Raw genomic sequence first — 10618 nt, forward strand, 5'->3', positions numbered from 1 at the left:
GCAAAGTAAGATGCCACACAATTACCTTTGAAAATCATCTCTCTCAGCTACCCCACCATCTTCCCTGAAATCTTGTCTGTTTGAAGTGGCACCTCCTCATGCTGCAGCTCCACTTTTTGTCAGTCAGACTTGCTCAGGCTGATGACAAAAATGAACAGCTACTTGCCTCAACACCTTCCTAGAAAAACAGAACCAATATAAGTAAAACATGATGACTGAGGAATGTTAGTCCGTTTTGTGTATTGGCAACAGTGTTTACTGATTTCTGGCCAAATGCACTTAAAAGTGAGGGTGCAGATGGACCAGGAGAATATAATTTGAAGACAGTAGGTTGCAGGTGCTTAAATTAAGTCTTTAGTCTATTTACAGAAGTTTTTTGCCAATGATGAGGCATGAAAAGGGAGATGCCCAAGTGTGTCTATCAGAGCAGGCAGGGAGCAGTCAGGTTCAGATCCTGTAGGACAGGTGGTCAGAATATAGGACTTGGGGAAGGTAAGAAAGGACTAGACAACGACTTTTCCACAGGAAACACTTTAGACAGTAGGACATAGGTTTAGTACTTGAATGGTATAGATTCAGATACATTTTCTATTGTATACTCCTTTGCTGACATATGCCAAGACACTTAGCTATTTCAAAAGGTAGAGTTAATCACAGATAGAATCAAATACACAATGAATTTTCAAATCCAGGATCTATAATGACTAGGGAATGATTAGTATTGCTAGCTAACTTTAAATGCCTGACTAGGTTTGAAGAATTGGAGTCTAATCTTGCTCGACAGCTGTTCTTCACTGACTCAGGAATCTTGTCTACCTGGAGAAGCATTGTGAGGATGAGTGTGTGTGTGATAAGCTGTGTATTTTACAACAATTGGATGCCATATACATTCAAACCATGTTCTACTGCAGACTAATAGTTGAGAGAAAAATGACAGATAGCCCTGAACCAACTAACCAGGAACATTTTCTCAACAGCCCAGATCTAACATGGAGAGATATGCAGCACCTGGTAGTGTGGACCTCAGAATATGATCCACTGGCTGGGAATCCAGGATGGAAAAAGAACGGAGCAGGACTGATGGTCAACAGCCGATTTGGGTTTGGACTACTCAACGCCAATGCATTGGTAGATTTAGCTGATCCCAGAAGATGGAAAAGTGTACCAGAAAAGAGGGAGTGTATTGTCAAAGACAAAAGCTTTGACCCAAGGTAAGAATTTGCATTAGCAGTAAACAAGCTTATGTCTATCTTAGCAAAGCCTGAAGGATCATAGAATCATAGTATCAACTGGGTTGGAAAAGACCTCCAAGATCATCAAGTCCAACCCTACCATGGTTACTAGACCATGGCTCTAAGTGCCACATCCAGTCTCAGCTTGGAAACCCCCAGGGATGGTGAATCCACCACCTCCCTGGGCAGCACATTCCACTGCCTGATCACTCTCTCCACAAAAAATCTCTTCCTAATATCTAACCTAAACCTCCTCCCCTGGCAGAGCTTGAGTCTGTGGCCGCTTGTCCTATGCTAGCTGCCTGTGAGAAGAGACCAACCCCCACCTGACTCCAACCTCCTGTCAGGGAGTTGCAGAGGGTGATAAGGTCTCCCCTGAGCCTCCTCTTCTCCAGGCTGAACATCCCCAGCTCCCTCAGCCTCTCCTCATAACACTTGTGCTCAAGTCCCTTCACCAGTCTCGCTGGTCTTCTCTGGACCCACTCCTGCACTTTGATGTCCTTCCTGAACTGAAAAGCCCAGAACTGTACATAAGATTCAGGTGTGGCCTCACCAGATAGCTTGGAACCAGACTAAGGGATTTCTTCCAATTCGTTTAGTTTTGCCTTACTGTATTCCTCAGGAGCAGGCAAGGAACATTTGCTTCTTTTTTTTTTTTAGTGTAAGACTGATGGAAATTACAAGCATGAAGTCTTAATAAAGAATAAGGTTATTATGTCTGCATGTGCAGACAGCATGTGGATGGATGATACTGTGAGGCTGAACCCAGTCAGCCAAAATACAAATGTTTAAACCACTATGAGGATATGGGTAAGAAGATACTGAAGTCTCCCAGGGATTTTTATTTATACAGATGCATAATGGGTCTTAGCAATTTGTCTCCTGTGACAGGCATGATATGTGTTGAAATCAAGGTGATTTAGTCACATGCGTAGCATGTCTCTTATGACACACAAGTGTCAAAGGCTCACTGAAAAGTCTTACCAGCCACATTCACATGTGTTCACAGCATAGTGAGCCTAAACTGAGCTGAACATACAGAAAAGTTATAATTAGTCACCGAGCTGGTTAATCAGTAAGGATATCTAGACTGTTTTTGTCTCCATTTGTTCACTTACGGATTTGTTGTCGAGAAAAAATTATCTGTTTCAAAAGCTGAAATTACACCATGTGGATGCATCAAAAATCTTCCTGCAGAAACATATTGCAGTGTTTTGTAGAGTCACTGCTTGGTAACCTTATTATTTATGCTGTTTTAATATCTATCTGCTTTTATGAGCTCTCTCTTTTCCACAGGATGTTGACCCAGTACTGATGTATGCAATACTTGTTGTTTATGTATTTTTATTGCAGTCCTCTGTGTTACATTATGAAAACAAAGGTTCCATGATTCTGAGTTTAGAATTATTTATGTGGAGATTTAGGTACCTATTCTCTTTGGAAGCAATGGGAATTGTGTGGAGAAGGCTATGCATAGTAGCTCTCTGTGCAGAGCATGAACAGAAGATGTTTGCTTTTTTAGCTTGAGGTGGCATTGACTACAAGGGGTTCAAATCACAGTTCCTGCTGCAGTATTTTAACTCCATCATAACAGCTCTTCTGGATATTTGAATAAGAGAACTAAGTCTAAGTCTGATGTGGCTATGTGATGTATCTACCTGCTAAGACTGGATTTTTGTAGTCTCTGTGGGACATCGATCTTGGGGTGTTGACAGAAATCTTTGATTGTCTAACTGGCTCACTCACTTTCAGAGTGTGTTATGTGAGTCTGTCTCATGCAGTGCCTATCACTTGGTCCACTTCAGTATTATCTGTGCTTCCAGAACTTCCTGTGGTTTTCACTGGAGCATTTGAAAACATGCTGAATGTAGAATTTGTCTTTACTTCTTCCTTTCACATCATTCTGAGATGGGCATTAAATGTGTCATTTATACTTCACATGATGATCCAGAATCAACAGTTCCTGTGAATAATCAAAGAACTTCTGTAATTTTGCCAGATTATTAAGAGCAAATGAAGAAGTAATCATTGAAATTCCCACAAAAGCCTGCGAGGGTCAAGAAAACTCCATTGCATCTCTGGAGCATGTGCAGCTCGAGGCAACGATTGAGTATTCCCGTAGAGGTGATCTTCATGTCACTCTGGTATCTCCATCAGGTACAAGAGGCAAAGACACACTTTGTATTGTTGTAGCGTGTAACATTTTTTTCAGTAAAAAAACTCCTCTTTTTTAAACCACTTCACTCATTTAAAAAGAGCTAAATATAACATTGGAAAATCCAATGAGGAGAGTGTGAGGCTAAAGCATCCTGGGAACTATAGAAAGCCCTTTTCAGCCCTCACCTGTTTTGGGTTATTTTTGTGGGAAGAGGTTTGAAAATCATACTTCAGAAAGTGAAGGCACAGTGTTTTCATTCTGGTAACAGGGCCCATGAAAACTGAGAGTTCCTGGCAGACAACAAATTTTAGTTCAGTAGTGCTTATCAGACTGCCTGTGATTAAACAGACTAATGGATAACTGAGGAAATCTGACTCCGTAGATCTCATGTAACTGCACCTCCCCCACTTTAAAACACAGTGTCTCTGTTAGGCACCTTAGTATAACTATACTGAATGAGCTAGAATATGGCAAACTGTCCTAACAAAGCCCTGAAATAACACCATAAGGAGAAGAAAAAATAAAGAATTAGTATAAACAGCTTTGTACAGAGTAAGATCTGTTAGATCAACTGGAATTATTGGAAAAAAAAGCTTTCAGATATGATTTTAAACAACAGGCTGATCTAATTTTTCTAAGTACCAATAATCAGGTGCTGCTGCCTCCCTTGTAGTATCATTTTGCTCTCATGGTTAAGCTTTTTTCCCTTGTTTCTTGCTGTTTTTCCACTTTCCTGCCAAACTGTACCAGCAAAAGTATGTAATTCCTTTTCTGTATTTATGGTGTTACCTTTAAATATGTTTATAAATTAAGACAAGGCTCCTTGGGGCTTTTCCCTGTTATGTAAATAGAGCTCACTTGCTTTCTCCTTACATGCAAATAAGCCTAACAAATTTCCTACGGTGTGGTAGAATCTCTTTAGCTACAGAAATGCTTGGTGAACTGCAGCATTTTTGTAATAATAGCAATGCAAATGCTTCTCACTGTGTCGGAGGACCAGGCTGTAACAATTTACATCCAACCACCAACAAACAGAGCTCGGGATAAGGCTGCTGTTCCACAGTACTGCATGAGTTGGTTTGCCTTCAAAACTTCCATTTCATAGGTTTCTTGGGACTGTTCATCAGTGGAAAAGACTGGTTGTGCCTGACCTCTGCTTCTTTATGTGCATTCTCGACCGTTTTGTGCTAGAGATTGAACATGGATCAAGATGTACCTTTTGAGTGTGACCTAACAGTTTATCTGTTCTTGAGTGCTGCTGTGAAAACAGTGAAGGAAAAGAGGGTATTTTCTGTCAAAGAGGGTATTTTCCAGATTACCTATGCTCTAGTGTGTTGGTTTCAGCCAGGATGGAATTAATTTTTTCTTCTCGATAGCTGGTACAGTTCAGTGTTTGATTCAGAGTGAATGAATTCAGTGAGGGAGTGTGCAAGGTGAGCAATGTGAAAAGTAAAAGCAGACACACATGAACAAACATATTGTTGATCTTGCACCAACACAGGGACCAGCACTGTCTTACTGGCTGAGAGAGAGAGAGATAAATCTCCCAATGGCTTTAAGAACTGGGACTTCATGTCTGTTCACACATGGGGAGAGAATCCAACAGGCACCTGGATTTTAAGGATTACTGATATGGTAAGTATGTCTATATGTTAACTAGCTGTGTTTGGAAGCTAATGCAGATAAAACCATCACTAACCACTACAAAGTATGCTGAATAGTGAGCCTTGTCATTAAGCAAGCTTAATGAGAGTTTGTTTAAAACACCCATCTGGATTAAAGGGTAAATAAAAAGGCCAGGGTCGCTTCTTGCTCTTTGCAAAGCACTGTCCGGATTTCTTTGACATGTATGTGTCAAAAAAATGCCATGTCTGTGTTTTTCATCCCAAACGTCACTGAAATAAATCACTTAATATAGTTTTCTGTGATTCATGGAGTGAAATACACAATCAAATTAACATGTGGTTAACTGCGAATTTGCTCTGCAGAAAGGACACTGGGTGGGTCTAGTCTTCTCCTGGTGCATGTGTGCAGTTTACACTAACTGAAAACCTTTTGAATTAATGAATTTCTGCTGGTTTCAGTGAGCTATTCTGATGTATAGCTTACCCTCCTTCCTTTCTGACAGTAGCTACTGCTAAACAATGTTTAGGAATTAAAGCCAAGAAGTCTACAGATATGAAATACATAAGCTCACTAATACCACCTGGGGATATGGATTACAACAGCATGACACCAGAATAAAGCTGCTTGATAGGCAACTGAAAAATCATTCCCTTCCAAGAGAGAGTGATCAAGCATACTTCATCTTGTTGAAACTGTCCGTTTATAAGCTTGTCATTAAGGGTCAGATCCTGCCAGAAATGGAATGCTTTCTGCTACACACTGAGCCTCCAGCCTCTATTGGCCTCAAATTGTAAACAGGAGGATATTGCCAAGTGCTGAGCAGATGTACCAGGCAGTAGAAGTAAATATTATTATCAACAGGGTAGTGTTAATGCTGCAGGCTTATAGATAACCCCATGGTTACAAATGCCCTGCTCTCTGAACACATTTTTGGGAGCAAAGTTAAGAAGAGCATTTTGTCTGCAATTATCTCTCATTTTTCATTTTCAAGTGAGAGTTCCTGAACCTTACAATAAAGCAATGCTTTTATCCTGAAGGCATAAAACAGTCTTTCCTCAGCTTGTAGGCTTCTGTGATTCCTGAAATAAACTTTCCTATTAATGGCCCTGACTGAAATCACAGATTCCCGTGCAGAGATACTCATAAGCTGTAACTACAACTAACTGTAGTTGTCATGTAAGCTGTATATGTAAGCTTTGGTCTAGACTTCTATTAGAAAAGAGGAGCTTCAGCTGCCATCTTCAGTCAGTAAATGAATGAACAAAGGTTCTGGAAGCTCTGGTGAAATAAAGTTTCAGTGTTCTCTGTACTTGTCCCTTCCACTTTCTACTGTTGAAATACTGCTGCCTAAACAAGCATTTGTTGCTCACTTCCACACACTGTGGTTTAGGTTGCTGTTGTACACCAGTGCAGAATGCTATTTCCCATCACATTATTTCATTATTTCACATATCAACACTTCCAGTGGCAACTCTTATGAAGAGATTGCCAAGGAATGGCTAAGTGAAAAAACTCTAGTTATGCAAACTATTTCATCAGTAATTTTAGCATTCTGAGTTATGACAAATTCCAATGATGCTTGCATGATTAATTAATAATTATGTTGCATCAAAATGTGAACATTTGGGGTGATTAAGCCATTGTATTAAATCCCACTTTCTCATATTGGATCTCATCTCACTTGGATGAGAAACACACCATGAGCTGCAGTGTGTGCTAGCAGCCCAGAAAGACAATGGAAACCTGGGCTGCATCCAAAGAAATGTGGCCAGCAGATCAAAAGAGGTGATTCTTCCCCTCTACTCTGCTCTTACCAGACCCCACCTGGAATACTACACACAGTTCTGGTGTCCTCAATATAAGAAGGACATGGAACTGTTGGAGCAAGTCCAGAGGAGGCCATGAAGTTGCTAAGAGGACAGGGGCATCTCCCCTATGAAGACAGGCTGAGGGAGTTGGGGCTGTTCAGCCTGGAGAAGAGAAGACTGTGTGGAGACCTTAGAGCAACTTTTCAATATCTGAAGGGCCTACAAGGGAGCTGGAGAGGGACTCTGTGTTAGGAACTGCAGTGATAGGACAAGGGGTAACGGGTTCACACTGAAGGAGGGAAGTGTACGGTAAATGTTAGAAAAATATTTTTCCTTTGAGGGTGGTGAGACAACTGGTACAGGCTGCCCAGGGATGTGGTGGCTGCCCCAACCCTGGCAGTGTTCAAGGCCAGGCTGGACGAGGCCTTGAGCAACCTGATCTAGTGAGGAGGTGTCTCTGCCCAGGGCAGGAGGTTGGGACTAGATGATCGTCCATTCCAACCCTTAAATTCTATGATTCTATGACATGTCCTGTCTCTAACGTATCCATTTCTTTGTGCTTATGAATCATTGTCTAAATTTAGATCCTGAAAGCCTTATACTTTGCTTTAGTCTCTTTTGTCTGCTTAACAGCCAAGTGTCTTGTTTCATCTTCTTATGTCCTGAGAACCTATTCTGATGCCATGCTTGTTTTTCAGTCTAGACGAATACAAAATGAAGGAAGGATTGTAAACTGGAAATTGATTTTGCATGGCACTGCTACCCAGCCTGAACATATGAAGCAGCCACGTGTGTATACATCCTACAATGCTGTGCAAAATGACAGAAGAGGAGTGGAGAAGATGACAGACTCTCTAGAGGTAGAGTTACATTAATTTTTTTCCCCTACATTTTTTTCCAATTGATAATAAAATTTTGGGTTTTTTTCCCCTAGTCAGAAGACAAATACTCATTCTGTATTTGTTTCATCTAACCCCTGATCACTTTTGAGTTGTGTATCATAATTTTGCCCATGTGAACAACTGAGATTTTTATTAGTCTCTGTTTTTATATGCCAAAATCCAAGGATTTTAGGATGGCAAAAGGATGTTGCTACTGAAGCAGGAAACTCTATAGCTAATGTGGTTGACTGGTACAAGAAAGGAGGAGAACACCTGACAGACACACTGAATTTGTGTAATTCTACTGAGAAGTGTCTGATCCAAAATGAGTGCTTGACAAAAGTCAGGGACTCACTGATCCAGAAGGTCTTGCTCAGCGGATCTGTTGCTGCCAGCACCTTTATCACTCCCTCTTTACCCTTCAAGTAGTGTTCTCTAAACCTACTACAGGTTTCAGGATGCACAGGATTGTAGTAATAGACATTTTCACAGTGCCTGATTATGTCAATAGCTTGGGAATACTTCATTAATCACACCACATCAAACTGTCACCCCGTTAAGTAATTAGGACGTCCATAAAGTATTGAGAGTTTGACCTTCCTCAGACAGGTTATGCAAGAGAAGCTTGAGGCTGACATGATTATGGTCTTTAAATACACTGCCTAATTGTCTGTGGGTCTGGCAATCACAGGCAAGAAAATAAACTGGAAGAAAGTAAAAGTGGACTCAGGAGGTACTGTAGGAGAAGATGGGTGGACATGGGGAAAACCAGATGAAGGTAAAATGAGTGTTCAGTGAGAAAGACAATCCTGGGGTAAATGAGGAAGCTATGCAGCCACATGCTGCTGTTGAAGCAAGATCATACCTCACACCAACTTCTCTGTGCACTTGTGTTTGAGATTGGTCTTCCAAGGTTTCCAAGAGGCATGTCATGACCACCCATTAGCCATACTTCACTGTCTTTTTCTCAGGTGAGATCATTTAAAGAGAAGGTTGTATGGAAGCACTGGTTCAGACCTTTTCACAAGTGTGTGAGGCACAATCAGAGCTGCCATCACCACTGCATATATATTACTTTCATTTTAACTGCTGAGGAGCTGTGTCCTGTTGTACAACCAGAAATGCCTCTTAAGACTGTGTGGAATCTGAATTTATTACTACCTATGCTGTGGGAGGAATTTGATATTTTATACAATATAATTCTTTGATGATCTGTTTTGGTCCTTAGTGGTCTAGTTGTTTTCTAGATGCCAAGTGTCTCCTGAATGAAAAAAATAACATCTGCCCACACACAGATGTAGATCACTAACAAAAGCAAACCTTAATCTGGTCAGATTTTTATCGACACCTAACCTTCTTTTTGTGCTAATCTGTGTTCTAGGACCATACCACACTGGAGAACCTGACTGAAAAACCCAAAATCACAGAAGATACCACTAATAGCAGTGACAAAGCAGAAGATAAAATCCCATCAGAGGCTATGCTACATTTACTGCAAAGTGCTTTTAGCAGACAGATGGCCCCGAAGCAACTGCCAAAGAAGACTACAAGTGAGAAGTCAAATATTCCATATGAACACTTCTATCAAGCCCTCAAAAAATTGAACAAGCCCTCCCAGCTGAGAGGCTCAGAAGAAAGTCTGTACAGTGACTACGTTGATCTTTTTTACAATGCCAAACCTTACAAGCATAGAGATGATAGACTGCTGCAAGCGTTGGTCGATATCATAAATGAAGGAAACTAAACTGTAGGGTGTGGCACTGAGTTGGAAATATTCATTCTCCCCACCTGTAGTTTTTTTTTCCAAAGTCTGTGTATGCTCTAGTTGTGTGATTGCTGCTTTGATTGCTTCATATTTAATGCAAATACCAAGGAAGGAAAAAACCGGGTGTGAGGGGATAAGGCAGGAAACTGACACTTTTTTGCTATTATCTTTTTCCAACGCCTTTCTTCTTTACCATCAGAGTAGATTTGCCCCCTCAGGCATGAAATGCAATAGTATTGCCCTCAAAACCCTAATGGTCTATTTGAAACAGTTCTCATATTCCTTATTCTTCCACCCTCTTCACTTCAGCATGCAGTAGGATTCAAAACCTGAATTACCAAGCAGTTTTGAACCAAACTGCCAAAGCTATGGGGATATATTCTCATCCATGGATTTGTTGTGAATATTGAAGTATTTGTTGTATTTGTCATTTATTCCCGATTTAATACCTGCATCCAGTACTGCTTCTGTCATAGGTGTTTTTTTCCTTGTCCAGACAACAATGCTCCCTTACCCTTCTGTTCTCCTGTAAAGGAATGTCTGGGAGGCTGGAGTTGGACTGGGGCATCAGTGAACACTGATGAAGTTATTCACAATTTAGACTACAGACAGACACACTAAAACAAAAGAGCCCCAAATGAGGCATCCCAGGCCATGGGATGACATTCTCTCTGCCTAATTTTTAACTACCTAAGTGAAGTGCCTGAATTATGAGCCTAGTCTCTCTAGGCTGTAAGTAGCTGATGAGGACAGAGCCTCCTATAGATAGCACTTCAGAGCACTTGGCTAAAGAAATCTTTACACAAGTTATGAATTGCCTGATGGAGTACTGACCTATTTGTGTCAACTAGGTGAGCTTTGGGGACCACCCTCCTACCTGTGGAGCCTCAGTTAGGTTTCTAAAGTGATGTAACTACCTTCTGAGATGCCTACATCTGCAGTAGACTGGACAACAAATATGGAATCCCTTCATCCTTCCCTTGAACTGTGACCAAAGTGGAACAGAAGGGGTAGCTGTTCCAGAAGACTCCACTTAAAGACTGTATCTTGGGGTGTCTGTGGTAGATTGTAACATTTCCCAAATATCTAGGAAGGCAAAATGGATGGGAAGAGATGTGAGATTAAAAAACATACCCAGAGAAGGGTGT

At 41.0% G+C, this 10618-nt stretch overlaps 1 protein-coding gene across 1 annotated transcript in view; it reads left to right on the forward strand.

Annotated features, from left to right (window-relative positions):
- Nucleotides 1–9529, forward strand: part of PCSK1 (proprotein convertase subtilisin/kexin type 1) — a 28160-nt gene extending 18631 nt beyond the window's left edge. Inside the window, exons 10-14 of the mRNA XM_009076412.1 lie at nucleotides 978–1211; nucleotides 3232–3389; nucleotides 4892–5025; nucleotides 7523–7684; nucleotides 9087–9529. Of these exons, the coding sequence (XP_009074660.1) occupies nucleotides 978–1211; nucleotides 3232–3389; nucleotides 4892–5025; nucleotides 7523–7684; nucleotides 9087–9449 (1051 nt within the window). The 3' untranslated portion in view covers nucleotides 9450–9529. The remainder of the gene's footprint in view (nucleotides 1–977; nucleotides 1212–3231; nucleotides 3390–4891; nucleotides 5026–7522; nucleotides 7685–9086) is intronic.
- The last annotated feature ends 1089 nt before the right edge of the window (nucleotides 9530–10618 follow it).

This window comes from Acanthisitta chloris, unplaced genomic scaffold, assembly GCF_000695815.1.
Source record: "Acanthisitta chloris isolate BGI_N310 unplaced genomic scaffold, ASM69581v1 scaffold38556, whole genome shotgun sequence".
Lineage (NCBI taxonomy): Eukaryota > Metazoa > Chordata > Aves > Passeriformes > Acanthisittidae > Acanthisitta > Acanthisitta chloris.